The following is a 22,319-nucleotide window of genomic DNA, read 5'->3' on the forward strand; positions in this document are numbered from 1 at the left end:
CACCCTCAGTGACCACCTCCTGCAAACAGGCCCCAACTCCTAATAGTACATTCCGCTAAGAATTCATCAATGGGTTAATCCACTGATGAGGATAGCCCTGTTCTTCCCTGATCTAATCACTTTTCAAGAGGCTCATCTCTGAACACAAGACCTGGAGGAGCACTTCAAACTTAAATCATAGAACTCTTTTTTTTTTTTTTTTTTTTTTTTGAGAAGCGGGTCACACTATTGTAGTTCAGTCAGGCCTTGAATTTACTACACAGCCCTGAGAGCTTAGAAATCGCCTAGTGGGGCATGGTGGTATGTGCCTATAATCCCAGAACTCAAGAAGCGGCGGAAGAACAATCATCAAGTGTTTGAGACAGCATGGGCTACATAATGAGCCAGCTTCAAGGCCAGCTTGAGCTGCAAGACCTTGCCCACCTCAAATAAAACAAAGAAAATGAAATGGTCCAATTCTTTCATTTTCCTAGTTATAGCCATAAAGGTGTATGCTTTGACTGACAGCTATGCTGTCCAGAATTCCCCTCACTTTTCCAGATGTCTCCCTGGACCATAATAGGATTGAATTTGGACCAGTCCCAAATAACTCTGTCTCTTTGGTGCTCTCCATAAGCAGCACTCCCCTCATGCTCCTTGGTTAGTCCCGGAAGGCATCATTAGTTCAAGCTAACCTTAAATTTAAAGCTCCATCTGCATTAGCCTCTTAAGTGCTAGGATTACAGGCATGTACCACCACCCCTGGCTTTAAACTGGTAAAATTTTAAAGAAAAACTTGATAATTTGTTTCCTTTGTTCATAAAATGGATATTTAAATTTTTTTCTGACAATCTTGAGGTTAACAGGAGCTATAAGAAGTGTGATAGTGCACACCTATGATCCTAGCTCTTAAAGAGCCTGAAACAGGAGGATTATAAGATTGAGCCCTCCATGGACTATTTTTCTGAGTAGAGGGTTCTTCTGCTCAACTGTGATAGAAATCTGACTGGCAAAGTGCAACTCCACTAGTGGCTCTGGTCTTTAAGAATCTCTATCAGCTCCTCAGCAGCCAGTGCTAAACTGCTGTTTCTCTGGGGTTCTCTACCAATTGCCACTGATTTCTATCAAATGTCACTGCTTCCTGCCAGCTGTCAAGGCTTGGCACTGCTACTGGGTGTCACCTTGGGCCATTATTGATACTGGTCAAAGCTGCTATTCTCCACCACTCATCTTTGCTCATATTCATCAATTTTTGCAGGTGGTCTCTGGAACTGTTCTGTAGGCTAAAGCCATTTTATGTCTCTGGAAGCAAGCATTTTCTTAAGATAATTTTTCAGTGTGACAAAAGGCATACAGTATTTATCCTTAGTATCCTTAGTTCTTCTATACTAACAAACCAAAAGGAGATAAGCTATAAACTTACACTGAGTACTTAATGTTTCAGCGTTTTATCTCTCTCTTTTTTTTTTTTCCACAAAGTCCTCACATTAAAAGCATTTTATCTCTTTTGGAAATGTTCTAGACATTTAAGGAGCATCTATTATTCAATTTTAATATAACAAAGCTTTAGGATTGAAAGTTATCAAAAGATTTTTGAAACAATTTTTGGTGTTCATATTGCATAGTATAATTTATTGAAAAATTCAGTTTTAAGTTTTATCCCACTTTTGTTCAGCTAATTCACTAATTTGTAACAATTATGTTTGAATGGCTCATGAAAACAAAGACAAAAACTAGCTATCATTTCAAGTTATTTTATTTTGTTGACAAATCAATTATCAAAAATTCCACAGAAGCAAAGAATGCTCAATATCGGGGGGAAAAACATACACATTTTGTCATAGAAGTCTTCTGTATTGTGTGTGAAAACGTAGAAAAATATATAGTGCCTATTGAGCAGCCCACAGGCCCACAGGGATCTTTCTCCTGCTTCCCAGACACAGGATTGGAGAACACACTGCCCTTGGCACCTGTGTTAGTGCCTTGAAGACTGAAACTTTCTTAAAAACAAAGGCCAGGCTAGTTTAGAACATAAGTGTGATGAACACATGCTTGCCAATCAGTTCTACCAGGGGCTCCACAGCTCTCCCAGGATGCTCTTCCTTTCTGTACCATACTCAAATGCAACCTTTCCTGGCAGCTTTTCCAGTCCCTGAAATCAAAAGTGACCTCTCATTTTGCATGCTGTTCCTTCTCATCTCAAGCAGCTCAATGTGGTAGAGATTTAGAAAAGCAAATTAGTGAGTACAATGTGCAGCAGTGTTAGGAGAGGATGACTAAGAACTGGTGCCCAGGAGAAAGAAGGGAGGGGTTCCTAGGAACAGGGCAGCAGGTGTCAGGAAGCCTGGAACAAAGGCTTGCTCTTAGAACTAAGAAATCAGATGAGGTGGAGAGCAGGGGCTGAGGACTGGCAGGAGATAAGTCTGAAGGGGTAGTCAGGAACTGGTCAGGAAGGGCCCAGTGGGTGAGGCTAAGGAGTTTGGACTTTACCCTCAAACTACAGAATTTTAAGTAGAGGAACATGATTGGATTTTAATTTTATTATCTTTATTGCTTGTTTAAAATTATAAAGATTGTATAAACATTTTTAAAAGTAACAGTGCTGAGATTTGGTTTTAGAGCAGCAGTGTTGAGGCTGGATTGGAAATGGAGTGAGAACAGAGTCAGGGAGGTTTTTAGAGACCTAGAAAAAGAAAAGGAGGGACAGGAAGGAAAAACAGCAAAGGAGATGAAGATACATGATTTGTTAACTGTTAGGTTTGTGGGAGGTAGCAAAGGAGATAAGGATGGGCTGGTGCACAGGTAGGTACTGCCTAACCCTAACCTGAAGGTTCCTCTCTTAGAAAAGCCCCTACTAGGCCCGGGAATTTAGCTCAGCACCAGAAGCATCTGCCTTGCAAGCATGTTTGGCCGTGAGTTTGATGCCCGGTACAAACAAAGAAAAAAGCCCCTTACTGCAGGTCTGTTTACTCATTCTTAGCATTTGAGAAACAAAGTAGTATTTGGAATTTAAAAGAAAAATGGTGACCTAAAATCCTTAGTTTCCATTCTAGAAAACATAAATAGAGCCTGACTAAAAACATTCAGGCTTGGGGGGTAGGATGGGAGGTTTAAGGAATTAGATTACAAAGAAATGAAGAGGAAGAAAAAAAGATGTATCACCAAGACTATAGCAATCACAAGGCTTCTCTCAATAATTATGCACATACAGATTGTCAGCACACCAGGTGACTTTTAATCCCTGTCCAGTTTCCTTCCTGGCCCTCTTAATGGCTTTTGGCCACTTCCTCTTGGGAACTGGCCAGCATAAGCTCAGGAAATGCAACATTTTAATTCTGGAATCAGTAAAGCATATTAGGAAAGGAAATCCACAAATGAAAAAAATCACACTGAGAATTTCAAAGCCAAGCAAAAGGATTGTTAATTAGATTATGAAGTTTTGGGGGACCAGAACCACATTTTGGTGCATTCTTCACCCTTCAGGATCACCCAGGATTTGGCCTCTTCTGTTCTTGTATATTTCCAAACCACATGACATTCAGCTCTAGCATTCTTATTTGACATCTCAGATGAAGGCTGTTACAGGGTTAGTACCTTCAATTATACCCACTTCTCTAGGATTTGGTATGGATCAGATTAGATGTTAGAATATATTTCAAAAACCTGTGTAAATTGATAAGCTATGCCAATATCAGCTGTTCTTTATTTATTGTTCTGGTTGATGGCTTAACTGACTTCATTAGAGTATGTTGAAGTAGACAGGGTCCCTGTGTTGCCTAGGCTGGCCTTGAACTGGAGCCTTCTGAGTAGCTGAGATACAGGTATGGGCCACAAGAGTGGCAGATTTAAATATACTTTTTCAGTACTGGAGACTGAACCTAGAGCCTTCACACCAAGCTGCATCTCTAGCCTTAAAAAAATTTTTTTGAGGCAGGGACTTACTACGTTACCAAGGCTGGGCTTTAACTTCCAATCCTCTTAAATCTGATTCCCATAGTGCTGGGATTATAGGAATACACCATCATCCCTAGCTCAGATTTTTTAAAAAAGGCTATATTGTACACTCAAGAGTACACCGTGTACTCTCACATTTAGCCCTAAAATAAGTCTGTCATGTTTATGAGGTTCAGGGAAATTTGCTTAAAGTGGTACTTTTGGATCCTTTTATGCCCTCCCACAATTGGGTTAGTGTTCTCCCTCCCACAGCAGTTTCAACAGTCGTAACTTGTTTGACTAGCAGGGATACGTGCTAGAAGTTGTATTTTGTTCACTGCTATATCCTTTCTATATAGCAAGAGTCAGGCACATGGAAGATGTTCCAAAAAAGTGTTTAGACAACCGAATGATGATCCCACTGCTTATATTCTATTTGTCTGTTCTTGGTTTTTCCTTTTTGGTAGTACTGGGATAAGATTAAACTCAGTGCCTTGCATATCCCGGGCAAGCACTCTACTACTAAGCTAGATCCCCAGGCCTGTTGTTTTGTGTTCTGAAACCATTCTTATAATTTACTGATCATCGCTTGTGTGATTTTGTGTGTGGTGAGATATAGAAATGAAAACAATAGAATGTAAGATGTCTGTTAAAGTATATTGTTTTGTCTAAAAGACTAAAGCTAGTATATACGAAGCATCCTATAAACATCTGTTGGTGATTAAACATAAAAGCTGTACAGATAAGCAAATTCCATCTTTTCTATTGCTAGGGATTGAACCCAGGTCAGGGTCTAGTACATGCTAAACGCGTGCTCTACCGCTGAGCTGTACCCACAGCCCCATGGGTGACATCAGTGTAGCTTTTTTTTTTTTAACCACTGATGTCAGTATAATCGTCCAGAACAAACATGAGGCTGGGAGCTAGGTGAGCACTGAACCTCTGACCTCCTGAGTTAAACATTTACTCACGGTTGAGTGATGCTTAGAAGGTAAACCACAGGAATGCTGTCCCTAAGACACCTGCCTGCAGCATGGAGGCCCTGGCAGCTGGACTAGTGGCCCTCAGGCTGCATACTCCACAGCTGTGGTCCAGCCCCAACATCATGGCAGAGCACTAGACTCTTTTGTTCCATGTCACACTTATCTTTCACTGTGTGTAACACAAAAAATAACTTGCTTATAATAATCAGTGGCTCCATTTTCTTAGGAGTCAACCATCTTTTGCCAGAAGTCTTATGGTTCAAATACACTGGGATGTATGCCATTAAAATTTTCTTTTAGGACTATGTGTGGTGGTACAAACCTATAGGGGCTCCCAGCCACTTGGGAGGCTGAGGCAGGAGGATTTTAAATTCAAACCCAGAGTGGGCAATTTATCAAGAACTTTCCTTTAAAAAAAACAGGGCTAGGATATAGCTCAATGGTAATGCTAGCCTAGTGTGTACAAAGGCCTGAGTTTGACCTCTAGCACCACAAGGAAAAAATGTTTTAGTATGAGTAACTATTACAGTAGTAAGAAAATAAGAGTATGGGGGAAAAAAAAAACAGCCATCACTTTGCTTCGCTAGTAGTGTAGTTAATCCTTCATGGCTGAGTGTGGTGACACAGGCATTTAATACCAATAGTCCAGAGGCTGAGGCAGGAGATCACTGTTTGAGAGTTTGTTTGGCAATTCTAGCAGGGGTGTGCAGCTTCTCATATACCCTTGGCTGAGGAAATGGTTCTCTTTTGGGAGGAACATATATAGAGCATAAGGGAAGCATAAGGGAAATCACCAGGGACAAACCCTGGTGATTAATGGGGGTGATAGATGTCACGACAAGATTGCCCTCACATCCAGATCACCATTTGAGGCTAGCCTGGGCTACATAGTGAGACCTTGTCTCAGAAAAACATGCACACACATAAACACAAGAAAATACAAAATAATCATCCATTCCAAGTAAAGTAAGAATCAGCTATGGAAATTATGAGCCCAATGTGTTCCCAAATACTAACTTCAACTTTTTTTGACAGCTAGATACTGCACTTTCACTTACCAAGCATTTGTTTAACTTATCTGCCATGTATCTTCAGGACAATGCTGTAAGTGGGTGCTGATTATTAACATTTTATATAAGAAAAAACTGATACACAGGGAGGCTGGCAACTTGTTTGACTGAGGTCACATAACCTCAATTTGAAATCAAGCACTTTACCCTGCCACTTAACTGGTAGGCTTGCCTCCTTTCACTACTTACAAACACACTGTACACTCATACATGCAATGGTTTCCAACTGCTCATTTTTCAATGTGTGTGACACTGCAATCTAGACTGAGTGAAGCAAAGAGCGAGCGAATCTAAAACCCTAATGCCAGGGCACATTTCTGGAGTGATGTACATGAAACATTCCCCCACCACTACCAGCCTGGATGTTTCTAAACTCTAAAGCAACTTTGTGTTTCCCACTGGAACAAGCCAGGCAAGCTTGGGTTGTCATTTATGTCACATGCTCAAAGTGTTGCATTATGCAAATCTATCATTAATCTCTTTGTGTCTTGTAGACAAATGCCCGATTTGATTACTAAAGCCAGCCATATTGCAAATGTGGAAATTTGTTATTCTCTCCTTATCTTCTAAGGTGATGTGTGGTGGTTGGGGAAGGGGCTGCACCAATGATTGTGGTTTATTATACTATGTATCACTGTTAGGGAAGGGAAAGCTCAGACACAGGTTCTTCATAGTAATCTGCAACCAATATCCAATCTGAAATTCAATACAATAAAACATAGATTCATACAAAATACAGATTTAAGTTTTTTCCCTTTTCAAAATACAGGGTAAACAACTTTAAAACTGCCATAAACTACTAAGTTCAGACAGCCCACAAATCTAAATAGAGGATCATTCAATATGATTTTGAATTTTCTATGGTATACTATCATCCTTTTTATTTATTATCTTTTTGAGACAGGGTCTCATTATGCAGTTCAGGCTGGCCTTGAATTTACTTTGAAACCCAGACTGGCTTCAAACTTGAAGTGATCCTCCAGCCTCAGTCTCCCAAGTGCTAGGATTATAGGCATGATATCAAGCCTGGCTATCATCCTTCTTAAAATACCTTTGGACAAACAATTCACTTCTCTTGGCTAGAAGATAATCTAAGTTTTCAGTAGACTTGAGTATGACATAATGATATGGCTTGTTATCATGACCTTCTGTGATTGCCCTACCTATCAATTTCTTCAAGAATTTTCCCACTGTCAGCTTGTACTTTTTGTCTTTTTCCTTTTTATCGGTACCGGGGATCCAACTGCCTTGCTTTCAAGGCAGGCACTTATGCCGCTGAGCTAAACCCCGAGCCCCCCAGCTTGTACTCTTGAACAGTCTGAACTACACTAAATTTGGGGCAGAGAGAAGGGACAGGCAGGTACTCTTTGCTCAAAAAGCACGTGAACTGAAATAAAACTACAGATGGAACCAGTGTTAAAAGTACAGACAGGTGCTGGGCATAGTGGCACAGGCTGTAATCCCAGGGCTGGGGAAGCTGAGGCATAAGGATGGCTCAAAGTTCAAGGGAGCCTGGGCTACGAAGTGAGTTTTCAAGGTCAGCCTGAATAGGATAGTGAAACCAGGTCTTAAAGACAGAGAGAGAGACAGACAGACATGCTGGGCATCATGGTACATGCCTATAATCCTAGCCTTGGAAAAATGAGGCAAGAGAATCATGTGAGTTTAGGGCTAACCTGGACTACATAATGAGTTCAAGGCCAGATTGAACTGCCCAGGAAGAACTTGTTGATAAATAAAAAATAAAATAGGAAAGAGTCGAGGACAACTGAAAGAATCAGGAGGTCCATTGCTTTGAGCATGGATCTGCACCAGAGATGATTAGTCAGTCATTAACAAGAAGTCAGGCACAGAGCAGGTCTGTGGTGAGTTTGTTTTTGTACCAGGAATTGATCTGACGACCTCACACTTGCCAGGCAGGTACAGTGCCGCTGAGCTATATCCCTGGGCCTGTTTCAAATTTCTGTGGTGGCTGTTACCAAAACTGATTTTGTTTAGAACTGTGGGGCTAGAAGTAGTATTCAGGGGTAGAAATGTATGTTTAGCATCACCAAGGATCTATTTTCCATCCCCTGGATCCAAAACAAAACAAATGTTTAAACCTGACTCTTCTGTGGGTGAAAACTAGATTTGAGCAGATAAAAAAAAGTTCAGTTCCATCCCAGTACTTGGGAACCTGAGGCAGGAGGATTGCTATGAATTCAAGGCCAGCCTAGGCTACATAGTGAGTTCAAGGCCACATTAACTACATAGCAATACCATCTTAAAAAAATAAAATACTTTAGTTCATCATGTGTTTATAGGAAAATATTTTGTTTCTCCCTCTAATACAGAAAGAATGGATAGAAATACATGTTGAGACTCAAGCATGCATAGAACCTATGAACAGTTTATGAAAACTGATTCTATAACACTTGATGCAATGAATAACTACTTTGAAGAAAGACGCTACCGTAACCAGTGCTGATTCTGTTGTGTCATGATGTGAAATCCAGCAATACTATTATTTTTTGTTCAGAGTGATTTTAGCCTGCTTTGGTTTGTTTATATGTTAAGATATGCATAACTGCATGTATGTTTTAAGTGTATAGGATTGATAACCATATTACTAAGTTTTTGTTGGAGAGTTGAACAGAACTGTTTACACTCTCGCTGTTTGAATCCCCACTTTGTATGTTTCACTTTTGTATCTTGAACAACTATTTGTAAGAGGACAATATGTAATCAACTAGTGACTTCTTACTATTTTTTCTTTGAAAGTATGTATTATTTGTACTGTTTTGTTTAGTCTTTCTTTAAATTAAAAACAAATAGTTTTAGTTCCAGCTTTCAGCCAGTTAACTAGCCTGCTTTTGAATACAAAAGCCTTCCTTAGAGAGTGGTGGTGAATTGCTACCCACCCTTTCTTTTGGGTGGGTGGGTGGGGGGCTTGATGACGACAGGGTGTTGCTATGTAGTACAGGCTGGCCTTGAACTCACTTATATATCCCAGTCTGGCCTTGAATTTAGGACATTTTTCCTGTCTCAGCCTCCTAGTGCTGGGATTACAGGTATGCACCACCATACCAGGCCAACACAAATATTAAGCAGGGATTGCTATGTGAATATAGCTTGGGATGGGGGGATATTTTACATCTCTTTTTCTCTCTCAATATATACATATTGAGAGAGAAATTATATACATACATACATATATATATATATATATATATATATAGAGAGAGAGAGAGAGAGAGAGAGAGAGAGAAAGATTTGATTTTTTTTTTTGTACTGGGGATTAAACTCACGATCTCATACTTGCCAGGAAGGCACTTGTGCCACTGAGCTATCTCCTCAGCTTTATTATTGTATTTCACATTTTAGTTATTATGTTCCTCACCAATGGTAATCTTCATTTGTATAGAAGACACACAAGAGTTTATACTTGGGTCCATGGAAGATGGCAGAGCCCAAATTGGGCCCAAGCCTTTCAGCAACCTTCTGCCCTCCAATTCCTCCAGCATCTGTTGTAACACTCATCCCAAAGGGTTTTTCATTCTGTTAAGGCTAACTCCTGTTAGTTCAAGAGAGGTTTCAAAAAGCAAGGAACAGAAATGGAGAAAAATCAATGTAAAAAAAGCCATACATACAAATCTCAAGGCACACAGGCTGGATGACTTAATATTAGCAAGCACCTAGCTGAAACAATAAAATGAAAATAAACATTTTGGAGGAAGAAATATTTTTCTAAAAATAAAATGAATGTTTTATTTGAAAGTCAGCATCTTACACAAAATTTTAAATCTATCACCTATTTATTACAATGCACTGAATATAATTCCCTGAATGTCTGCATTTTTCTGCCTCAATTTTCAGACATTAGGTTAAAAAAATATTTGGTTTCATTCTAGTCCACCTTTTTTTACTGTTCTTATACTGAACTGATTTTTCTACATTTCAGTGGTGAAAATGCTCATAAAACTTCAGGTTTGTGTCCAGAATAAGAGTGTTCAATAATTCTAAGTATAATAAAAATTTTTAAGCCATCTCAGAAAATAAAAAGGAATTATTTACTGAAAGTATGCATATTTTACAATATCTCTCCAAATTTTATCTTTATTGGTTTGCCTACAGCCACATAACTTGGTGCACCTGAATGTGCAAACACTGAAGAAAAAAAATGTAAAAACAAAACAAAAACACACACACACACACACACATTTTATCTATACTGAACATCTTGCATATAGCTAGAAGCAAAGGCAGATAAAACTACCAAAATTGAAGAGGAAAAATTCCATGAAAAAAGAAAAAAAGACTCTAGGGGGTTGGCAGTGTAGTAAGGTGGTAGGTCTATTTAGCATGCCTGAGGCCCTGGGTTTAATCCCCAGCACCAACAAAATTCCCCTAAAAACAAAACCAAAATCACACACAAACACAAAGATTTTAATAGCCTCATAATATGGTATCGTTAAGCTTTGAAAAAAATATAAGTTGAATTCAGTTGATGCTTGAAGTATCTGTTCATAGTTAACTGGATGTTTTGTATTTAGTAAGGAGCCATGAAATATATAATTTTTTAGATTTTAATACTTTTATAGTGAGAGAAATAATTCAAAATGGGCAATGATCTATATCTACTCAAAATATCTTTGAATAGGGGAGCAAAAATAGTAAATTAGTGAAAACAATGCTCAAATACTTGGTTTCCAGTAAGTATTCCAGAAAAGGTAACCAAGAGATGTTGACAAATACTATGTGGATGGATTAGCCAAGATGTCCAAGTTTTATGCTTTAAATTTCCTAAATATATAGCTATTGGGCACATATGCCAAGCAACTACTGATGCTAGAAAAATATTTTAGCATTTTATTATAAAACTTCCCACAAGTTCAAGCCTAGCCAGAGCTACTTAGTGACTTAGCAACATCCTGTCTGAAAATGAAACAAAATTTAAAAGGGGTAGGGATGTAGCTCAAGTTCAAAGGTCCTGAGTTCAATCCCCAGTATTAAGAACAAGAAAAGTTTCAACCAATATAATCAATATCTCTACTCCAAATGTCTCAGTACGTTTTGACAGTATTTTACAAATAACAATGAAGCAAGATTAAATTTTAGAACTGTCTCAAATAAGTTAGTAGTTATTTGCCTTTTAATCTGACACTTAAAATACAGAATTCAGCAGAATGGGTTTAAAAAGTTAAGGCTCTCTAAAGGAGTTCTAAACACTAAAACTTAAGGCACATAATATAATTTTCATGACATTGTTAAAAGCTAAGATCAAAACAAAACAAAACAACCCTACTTCTTTCCCACATCTTTTGCCAACCACTCCTTCTCCAAAGAATATGGCATTTTAAATTCAGACTGTTGTTAAGGAGTGAAACAAAAATTCCATGAATGAACACCTGGTATGTTTTTCACATAAATGTCCACTGTCTGCACTGAGCACCACAGGTAGACTACAGGCGAGTCGAATATTTTCAGAAGAGTTGGGCCATGACCTGTCCATTCACCCTTCAGCGCCACAGATTCAGACTGGACTTTCTTCTTCTTTGGGGTCTCCTGTGCCTTTCTGTTCTGGAGATGCTGCTGCTTTAGTTACTTCTTTGGACTTTTCATCAACATCTATATTGGTTTCTTCCTCTCTATCTTCATTTTTCTGCTTTTCCTCTGCTTTTTCTTCTTTTGCCAGAAGTTGGTAATTGATACCCATACCAATGAAGAGATAGATACCTGCAATTATTAGGATTGCACCACATGCCCAGTATGTGTACTTGTAATCTCCATATATGTCATTGAGACGACCTAAAAGATGTTTAAAACAAACACTATGTAATTAAAAGTTAACAAGGATTATCTTTTCTTTAAGCTTAAAAAAATTTCATAAAGATCTTAATCTAATCTATGACAAATCAATATTTAAAAAAAGAAACTACTAAAGTATCTTATCTTCTGTATTTTCTGATTTTTGGATGGAATTGGATAGTCTGATACTTTTAACAACCCGAAAGTAACAAACTCTTGGCAAATTTGAATTAGGAAAGATCCAAAGATCACTTACTGTCAATCTTCCTAACACATAATGGAAAAAATTATTGCTCAAAAGTCTTGTCCAAGGCCATAGAGCTATTCCAGTTACCAAGGGCAATGCTGTTTTCCTGTCAGCATTTCCTAAAGAGTGTGCTGTGGACACCTGATCTATGCTATACACTTCACAGCAATATTCTGCCACTATTATAAGTTCCTAGTCCTTAAAACAGGCAGATTCTAGTTTTTGTTTTTTTATACAGATGTCAGAATTCAATGGTTAACTGGTAGAGGAGAAAGAAGAAAAGAAATAAGGGAAAAAGATTGTATGTTTTATGTTTATATGTATACATATATGTGTACATGTATGTATATATACACAAGATAGATAACTATACTACTAATCAGTTAGTCCATCAAAAAAGAATAGTTTTCATTGTTTGATCATTTTTTTCATGCCCAAATCTTATAAGCTGAACACCTACTTTGAAGACAATATGCAATATATTAACTGGTCTTAATATCCTATTATTTTGTTTTGAAATTCTGTATTGTTTTTATCCTTGTTTTGCTTTTAAAATTAAAAAAAATTCAATGGTTAGATTCAATGTTGACCTTACAGGAAAATTTAATTTGGTTTTTGTCCAATCCAGTTTGCAATCAGAATTGTGGAAAGAATTAAGTTCATGAACAGAGGAACCTCAGTGCATAAACTGTAACAAGTGCTATCACGGGTGTTCCAAAAGTAGAAAATAGGAAGTTGGGACAGTCTTCCCTTGAAGAGTCAACTGGGCTGGGCCTTGCTGAAGAACAGGATCATTTAGGAAAAAGGGCAGGAGTGGTGGTGGTGGTACAGAACAGCAAGTGCAAAGGCACCGGGTAGAAGGAAGTATAGTGTGCGAGAGAAGGGCCGGGTTGCTGCAGAAGATAGCAAAAGGTTAGCGGGAGGAAACCAGGCTGAAGACAGCTGAAGCCATTGTAAGCCTTGTGAGTCACATCAGAGAATATGCTTTTCACTCTAAGGGCAATAGGAAGCAACTGGAGAGAAATAAGGACTGAAGAACAGTTAGGAGACTACCATTAAGAGCATCCCAAATAGAAGACAGAAGTTTGGATGAAGGCAACAGCAGTTACGGAGAAAAATGGGCAGATCACAAAGAGATTTAGGAGAAGAAATATGATAGGATTTGACAACTTACTACACAGGGTTTGGGAGGAAGCACTATCAAAAGACTGTTGGAGACCTTTATTCTATTACTTGCCAAAATGAAATTCCAAAAATATTAATCACATCTCAAAGAAGTTCAAATTATTTACTGTGTTATCTGTGGAGATTTTAATTCAAAAAATGAAGTATTTAGTAAATTTAGGGACTAGTTTTCCATTTACATACTGACTTACAAGCTGTGTGATCCTAGTGAAGTTATTTGTTTTTAAAATTTACTTACCTACTTATTTATTTTTGAGACAGGGGCTCACTATGCAGTTTAGCCTGGACTTCAACTCACTTTGTAGCCCAGGCTAGTCTCGAACTCACAGCAATCCTCCTGCTTCAGCCTCTCAAGTGTTGGGTAAAATTTATTTATTTTTTTTTTGAGACAGGGTCTCACTACACATGCACCTCAAACTTGTGGTGATGTTTCTGCCTTGGCCTCCTAAATGCTCGAATTACAGGTGTATGCCACAATTCCTAGTATATTTTACCTTTAAAAGCCTCTATTTCTTCACTTATGGAAGGGAGGCGGCTAAAATAGTTCTACCTCACAGCCTTGTGAGACACATCAGTATACAGGCAATTGTTAGGACAGTCACTAGCATACTGTGACTTTACATGATAGCTACTATTATACTATTACTATCAAAGTAAATCAACTACTAAAATGAAATCTCCAGTGTTAAAAGATGAAGTTGCTTTTTTACAATATGCTAATTTATGACTAGAAAATTAGTTTTATAATGAGATCTGATCTCTCCATGCACACAGCTTGATTATTCAATTTAATTACATTCTGGAGGACTTCAGCAATTTTGCTATGCAGAGCTTTACATGAGTACCAGGATACAGAATAAGGCTTGCTCCTTGCCACCTAACAGCTCAGTATTCCCTGCTTTTTATCCTGTTCCAATTTTTTTCCCCAGTCTTTTTGAAATAGGGTCTAGTTATGCAGTTCAGGCTGGCCTTGAGCTCACTTTGTAGCCCAGGCTGGTCTTGAATTTGCAATGATCCTCCTGTCTCAACCTCCTGAATGCTGGGATTACAGGCATGCAACATCACTCCCAGCTTCCAATCTTGAATAGTATGACTATTTTATAACAGAGACACAGAGCACAAAGACATACCTAACATTGGTGGCCCCAGGAGGACAGGACAGCATTCCACAATGGTGACCAATCCTACAGCACTGGAGAATCTCTGGGGTCCAACAAGATCCATCAGGGTTTCGAATAACACGGAGCTGAGCCATCCAAAAGCAAACCCGAAGAATCCAGCGTAGATACAGAACCCAGCATAAGTGCTGACGGAAAAAGGTGCTAGCAAATGACACACTCCATTTGCAACAATAGAAGCAGCAAAGAAATACTGAACTCGAGGTCGTATCCACCTTGTGTTGGCCACAAGTCCCATAGAAGGTCTGGCTACCATGTCGACAAAAGCTAGAATGGACAGAAGGAAGGCAGACTTCTCACTAGAATACTTTTTGCTCTTGCCATAATTACTAAGGAAAACCAAAGGTGTGAAGAGTCCAAAAAACATGACAACATTTCCAGAGAGGTATAACAAAAAACCTCTGTGGGCAAACAGGGACAAGTCCAGGAATTTATTAACTTTTTGGAAGAACGACAGCTTTTCCTCTTTGGGATTTCCTCCAATGAGATCTGTATTTGCATCACCTGCATCTTTTCTTGCATCAGATTTTCCAGCCTCTTGAAGGGATTCTTTAGCATGAACTTTTCCTGTCGTGGCTGGCTTGGGCCCTATTGGTCGCATCAGGGATCCAGCCACACAGCAGTTTAGGAGGAGGCCACCAAGAATTAGGAAACTTCCTCTCCAGCCAAAGATACCAAAAAAAGCCTGATTGATGGGGGCCAGGGTAGAGAGGAACACAGGGCTGCCTGCCATGGCCAGTCCATTTGCCAATGGTCGCTTCTTGTAGAAATATTTGCCAATCATGGTCAGAGCTGGATTCAAGTTGAAGGCAAGTCCAAGACCTAGGAAGAGGGGGAAAAAACTAATTACTGTAATAAACACCAGGTACATGAGATTAATTAATTAGACAAGTAAAATAAAATAAGAGGTGTAAGTCATAGAAAGGACATAAAAATCTTCATTACATGGTATCGTATAGTGATTTAAAGTGAGTGTTCTAAAACAGACTTATGAACTCAAATCTCAGCATCACTACTTCCTGGCTATATAATTTCAGGTAGTGAACCCTTTTTGTGAGTTTCCTAATATTTAAAACAGGCACACAATACTGCTGTGAAGAAAAAATTTGCAACATATAGAAAGGTGACATATCTATTCAACGAAACAACAGATTAAATAAATGTTGTAATTTGAGGATAGCAATCCTCAATGTATGCACCACTGTTACCCTGATTGACATGCTTTGCCATTTTATTGTAGTTTTTTCCCCTTCTTTTTATGTTTGAATAAAATGTATTTTTAAAAAACCCCACTGCAAATAAAACAAATCAGTCATTTATTAGAAGATTTAATGACATTGAAAGATATTCATGATACACTATTGAATTTTTAAAAAAACAAAACAGTGACAAAATATATAAAACCTGATTCTGTTTTTGTTCCCAAAAATGATTAGTTTTATGCATAGAGAAAAGAATGGAAGGACAAGAATGGAAGGACACATGTGAGAATGTCAGTTGTGATGAGTAATCTATATTCACCATACTCATCAAGAGTTCATTACCTTACACCCTTCTACAAGTTGCCAAATACACTTTATCTACCACAGTTGATTTTTAGGACAAAAGACCATTTTTTTTTTTGATTCATTCAATATCTATTATAAAGCAGAAATTTCTTTAAATGTACGCTTTCTAGTACTGTTTTGTCCTCAGATTTTCCAAATAATATATCATTTCAATAAAGAATGAATTTATTTTTAACAGATTTCAAATCTACATGCAGATGAAAAACAAAGCAATAAAGCCGTACTTGTAGGGGAAAAATTAGCAGCAACTTACCTCCGATGACTCCAATACACAAGTAAAGTTGCTGTACAGTCTTACAGAAAGAAGCTGCAATCAAACCACAGCCTGATAAGCAGCCACCAGCAATCATGACTGGGCGACTCCCATATTTATTCACCAGAATACTGCTGACAGGACCTAAGAGAAGATAAAAAACTTAGAAGTACAAAGGAAACTTATTCCCTGACATCTATGTAAGGCATGAATGAGAATATATGACAAGTCCTCTAAGATAAAAGGCAATGGAAAAGAATAGTTTTCTATAATTTTTGGTGTACTGAAAAATAAAGATGTTCCAACATCATTAATTGTGCATGGCCTATATCTAGAAATATTAGATATTTTACTAAAATGTAAGGCTCCAGTCCCTTGTTAATCTTTCTCTTAACACAGGACAGCTGGAAACACCTTAATAAACACTCACATGGTGTCCAAAATATCCAAGATATGTCCAACATATTAGTCTGTTTTTTTTTTTAATTTTTGGACAGCCACACTGATATGATGAGTTGTGTGGACACACCTGAATAGATTTCTGACTTTAAAACATTGTTTTTTTCCCCTTTGAGACAAGGTCTTGCTGTATAGTCCAGGTTAGTCTTGAACTTGCTGTGTAGCCCAGGCTAGCCTCAAACTCACAGCAACCTTCCTGCCTCTGCCTCCTGAGTGCTGGTACTTAAAGCATTATTTACTTATAAATGTGGTTTGTGTCACATTTTTATTTTTAAAAAGACAAAAATCATTTTTTCCAAGCATAAAGAGCTTTTCCAAAAAGCTTATGAAATTACTTTCAATTAAAAAGCAAAAAAATCAAACAAATAAAAGAAAACCCTTCCCAGTAACCTGATTATCTCTTTCAGAATTACTTGGCTCCATTCTCATATTATCATGTTTCATGGTAGTAGTACTGTGAAAAAAAGCTTGCAAGAAATTAAGTCAGATAATAACATAAACTGAGGTCCAAGCTGAGCATGGTGGCACACACTTGTAGTCCTAGTGTTTGGGAGGCTGAGGCAGGAGAATCACTCTAAACTGTAAATTTGAGATCAGCCTAGACTATATAGAGAGTTCAAGGACAATCTTGCTTAGTAGTTCTACACAGATATTTGATAAGTATGTAAGAAGTCAAAGCTTCTGATTATACCATGTTCTTCTAAAAGACCAAGTCTTTTTGAAAAGTTGAGTCAGAAACTAGCTGCCAAAAAGGCTTAGCTAAAGATGTGCATGAAGGAGTTTCATAAATTTTGCAGTATTTCTAATGAAATTCCAAGCCAGAAGTATTAAAATAAACATTATGGGACTAAAAATATGTAGATTTATACTTTTGATTTTTATAAAAAAGGAAAAACAAACTCAAAGTAGGTAACTAAGATCTTCTCTCCCAAAATGTATTTATACTCAAACAATCATCAGTATGTGTCTCTAATCCAAAGCACTAAAAAGAAAACCAAAATTACTCATAAATCAAAACACACTGCTATTCAGAGCACACCACAAGTGCATTAAGTTAAAGGGTTATGACAGTTGTAAAGTGATTTAAATTTTTAGGGGACATATTACTTAAAAAGCCAGAAACAAAGAAACTCATTTCATAAAAACTCTGTCACAAAGCTCATGACAGGCAATCTGTCTTTTAGTATTTCATAAAGGATGGTCTTAATTAGCTATCATTAAAAATAGAAAAGAGCAGTTTATAGGACTATTATAACACAAACTCAGAGAAATGTGCCAATTATTTAACTAAATGGATGAGGACAAAGAAGGAACTGTTTCCCTAAAGGAAAGTGTCATGTGCAATGAGCACAACTGACATTACTTACTTCTGATGCAAAACACCAAGCCAAGTGGCTCCCTAACCCTTAGCAGCCCAGAATTGCAACAAGTAAACCTCTGGTTTGTATTCAGCCTAAGCTGACTGAGGCACCTGGAGCACCTATTTATACCCATTTCTTTAAGTCATCATCATCAAAAGTTTTATTCAATTCATCAAAAATCTGATTAGATATTCTGGCACACTGGAATTCAAAGCCTGTAAAAGCGGTGGTTCTCAGAAACTAGATAATGTCCTACAGTTTTTTTTCATTTCTCTGAATTTATTTCTAAAAAGTTAAGTACTACAAGTTAGAATTTAGATTCTGTGCAATTTAATTATATTTAAATAAATCATGACTTCAAATATTGTTTCAAGAGCTTTTATTATTTCAAAAGAATTATAAATCTCTCAAAAGAAAAGATCAGAATCAATACTGTCACATGCAATGTATATTCATGGGACTGGCTCAATCTGCTACCAACTGTTGAAAGCTAAGTTGTTTGCAGTTTAAATGTACAACTGTTTTATATTAGGGAGGTATTATGAGTGTATAATCTGAGGGACTAAATTTCTACCAAAAATAAGAGTTAACAGAAGCAAAAGCTTGTTTAAAGAAAAAGGCTACACAAGAAACTGTCAATCCTAGTAAACAAAAGTAGTTGGCTTAGGTATTGCTGCCAACTACACAATTACTTAAGTATTGTGGTAGGTTTAATGTTTACATGTTTAATTGTGGTCTGATGTTTCAAGGGGAAGCAAACAGCATGTTAAATAAGTAATTTACTCTCTACACAGCCTTTATAGGAAGCATGCCAAAGAAAACAGAAGGGGAAGAAGTGATAAAACTTAAGGTGTTGTTGTTGTTTTTTTAAAGACAGGTCATCTCTCACTATGTGAGATGGCTGGCCAGGCTGGCCTTGGGCTCATAGTGATCTTCCTGGCTTAGCCTCCCCAGTGCTAGGATTACAGGCATGCACGACCACATCCAGTAAAACTCAGCTGAAATTCTTTTAGGACACACAAAATTACAAAGGACAAGGGAAAGCTTTATTCAATTCTTTAAGTTTTATTCAATTCTAACACCATTAAAAGATTTTACTTGAGGCTTGAACTATGCTATTCAGCTGAGTCTGATTTATTTTAATTCTTCAAACATTAATTTATAAATCTATGTTAGTGCTTGTATTTCAAGAGTCAAGTAAAAAACAAACAAAACCAGTTATGGACACATTATTTTTATGAGAGCTTTTAAAGCTCAATGATAATCAAATTGGAGAAAATCAGAGGTTTTAGAATTTCTCATTTTTGTTTCAGAAAATCATAGTGGAACAAGAACACCCTTATTATCAGGAATGGAAAATGTGAACCTAAAAACAATATGTGCTTCAAAAAATAACAATACAAGGTCGAGAGTTTGATCCCTGGTACAGGAGAAAAAAAAAAAAAAAGAAAAAAGAAAAGAAGTAACTTTCTGAAATATCTAACTGAATAAGACATTAAAACAACGACATTACCTAATACAGAGACTCTGGCTGCTTAATGAAAATTAGAAGAGCACAACTTAATGGCTACTTACCTCCACCATACATGACAGCCAACATGATAGAGGATATCCATGACACTTCACTGGTGGTAGCATTGAATATACTTTCAATTTCTTTAAAGAAGACAGTAATGGATTTGGGAAATGCGTAAGAGAAGCCAATAGAAATGAAAGCTCCAATCACCACTGCCCACCCCCAGCCTCCATCTGGGGGGGTATATCCAACTGGTCCTCCAATGGCCACTGGCATTTTAGGTACAGATGAATTCAAAAATGCAGCTCAAATCCAAATATCTAAAGGACATAAAGTTAAAACAGTATATTAATCAGAAAATATTCTCACAAAACCATTTTGTGTAGTAACACATGTTTTTGAGGAACTTTCAGCACCACCTACAGAGCTTCAGTGTTAGAAGTTTTTTCATTTTTTTTTTTTTTTTTTTGTACCAGGGATTGAACTTACAACTTTGCTTACCAGGCAAGCATTTGAGCTTGCTGAGCTAAATCCCTGGCCCCAGAAGTTAAGCTTTACAAAAACTCTTGAACAGGAGATGTGATGAGCTTCCAGGCTGCTGCTGAGCCTCTCTACTCTGGGCTGGTGGTCCTATTAACATGGTGTACCCTACTCCACTGGGACAGAAGCTCCTGTGCTCAGGAACCTTCCATACCTCACCCTATTTTTCAATGTGCCTTGTCCAGTAGATACTACCTTCTATAACTAATTAGAAAAGGCCCAATTCAAGGTACTGCTCATCATTTATTTTGTAGCTTGATGGAAAAGTTTCTTCTCACATAAGAAACAATAACTGAAATTAACCTTTTTGAAAAACATAGCTTTGTATTTCAGACAAACATTTATACCTTAATGGTTAATATAATTCCTCATGTTACTTACTGTAAATAATTAAATGTGCTAAGATAAGTCTTTATAAAATTTCCCCCTTTCCCAAAATGTATTCTTCAAAACTTAACTTTCTCTATTATATATGGCTGACTTAAAGTACAGGACTTCTAAATAACTAATTGATATATATAGTTAAAACAAATTTAATTATGATGTCAAAGACATAGATATGAATGAAAAATTTCTTTTCTTGGAATCACCCTTAGTAATAAATAGCATTGTTAAAATGCAAAAGATTTATACACTCTGAAGAGAAACCACAGTATAATAGCGTTGTTATAAAATTAAAATTTATTAGATTATGAGTGACAGGAAAACATTGTGTTAATTGATGATGACTTGTTTTCTAAGGTCTTTAACTAATTAATGTGGTACTTAACTATATCCCCAGCCCTTTTTACATTTGAAACAGGATTTGCTTGTGTGTGTGGGGGCGGGGAGGGGGGGTGCGCAGAGGTGGCTTGAAATTTGAGACTTTTGACTTAAGTCTCCCAAGTGACTGGGATTATAAATGAGCACCATTGCTCATGGCTGATTTTTTTTGCAATACCAGGAGCTGAACCCAGGGCTTCAAGCAAGACCGTTATCACTGATCTTCACACCCTCAACCCTATGACAATTTCCACCCAGTACAACTCGTCTTTTAAGTCAGAATGTCCATTTCACACCTCTAGTCTAACTATATTTCAGTAATAAATGAAGTGAGAGATGACCAGTTCATTCTTTACTACCATGTTCTTTAAATCACAAACCCTAGCTTCACAGAGACAGCAGTTAATTCCTGAACACTGTACTTCCAACATATTTGAACACTTAAGATAGTCCCATATGGGAAATTTCCCTAAAAGCAAGGATGTGGTCACCATTTGTACTCAACCTTATACAATGCATACAGGCAAGAAAAAGAAAGAAAAAGCCATTAAGATTGGAAAGAAGTAAGCTGTTTTTACTCATACTTAGCCGATGTTTATAAGGGTTCAATACCCAGTAGTCCTAAAACAAAACACAACACGACACACAGAAAGGGGAAGGGAAAAGAATGGGCCAGTAACCACCAAAAGTTGGGGAAAGCAGGCTGACAGCAAAAGAGCATAGCAGAACTTTCAAGAATGGTGAAAACGCTCTATTGCCATGACTGTGGCATTACTCACTAAAATCCTACATTTAAAATTGCTGGTTATTGAGACTTCTATAGGTAAATGGTTGCAACTTGAGACTATACTCATAAGTGAAATAAATCAGACATGCGTGTAAACACTGTACTCTCTCACTAGTGTGAGAAGCTGAAACAATGTATTACATTCACACTGCATTGTATAAAATAAATAAATAAATAAATAAATATAAATAAAATGCAATGTATATACACCATGGTTACCCCATAACTACTGTTTTGAAATTTTATTTTTCTCTTTAAAACAAAATAAGATTTGAAAAAAGTGCTGGCTAAAGATGTAACTGAATGGCAGAGAACATACTTAGTACATAAAAAGTCCTTGAGTTCAATCTCCAGCATTTAAAAAAAATGTGCTGAAATTATTATCTCAGTATATAGCTCTATGGTAGCATATTTATCTTCCATGCACTAGATTCTGGACATGATTCCTAACACTGGGGGAAAAATGTTGAATTTTGTTACCTCAATAAACCTGATCAGAAGAAGAAGAAGAAGAATAAAAGTCCAAGGATGGTGACAATGAGGTTGAAACTTGTTTCATGGTACAGGGGCAACAAAGAAAGCAAGAGATGAGGACATTTTTCTGTCTTGGTATTATGGATTAAAAACTGATGGTTAATTAACACCAACTGAATTAAATCAGCATGGTGCTGAGCATAGATGTTCCACCTAAGGAAAGTTGCCAGCATAAAT

At 37.3% G+C, this 22,319-nt stretch overlaps 1 protein-coding gene across 1 annotated transcript in view; it reads right to left on the reverse strand.

The window, feature by feature from the left end:
- Window positions 1-1,717: 1,717 nt before the first annotated feature.
- The window catches only part of Slc16a1 (solute carrier family 16 member 1), a 36,691-nt gene continuing 16,089 nt past the window's right edge, over window positions 1,718-22,319 (reverse strand). The window contains exons 2-5 of the mRNA XM_005007887.4: window positions 19,579-19,839; window positions 16,184-16,327; window positions 14,315-15,184; window positions 1,718-11,752 (exon numbers count right to left, since the gene is read on the reverse strand). Coding sequence (XP_005007944.1) covers window positions 11,478-11,752; window positions 14,315-15,184; window positions 16,184-16,327; window positions 19,579-19,795 — 1,506 coding nt within the window. The 5' untranslated portion in view covers window positions 19,796-19,839 and the 3' untranslated portion in view covers window positions 1,718-11,477. The remainder of the gene's footprint in view (window positions 11,753-14,314; window positions 15,185-16,183; window positions 16,328-19,578; window positions 19,840-22,319) is intronic.

This window comes from Cavia porcellus, unplaced genomic scaffold, assembly GCF_034190915.1.
Source record: "Cavia porcellus strain 051 isolate PalLab524CR breed Dunkin Hartley unplaced genomic scaffold, mCavPor4.1 scaffold_1, whole genome shotgun sequence".
Lineage (NCBI taxonomy): Eukaryota > Metazoa > Chordata > Mammalia > Rodentia > Caviidae > Cavia > Cavia porcellus.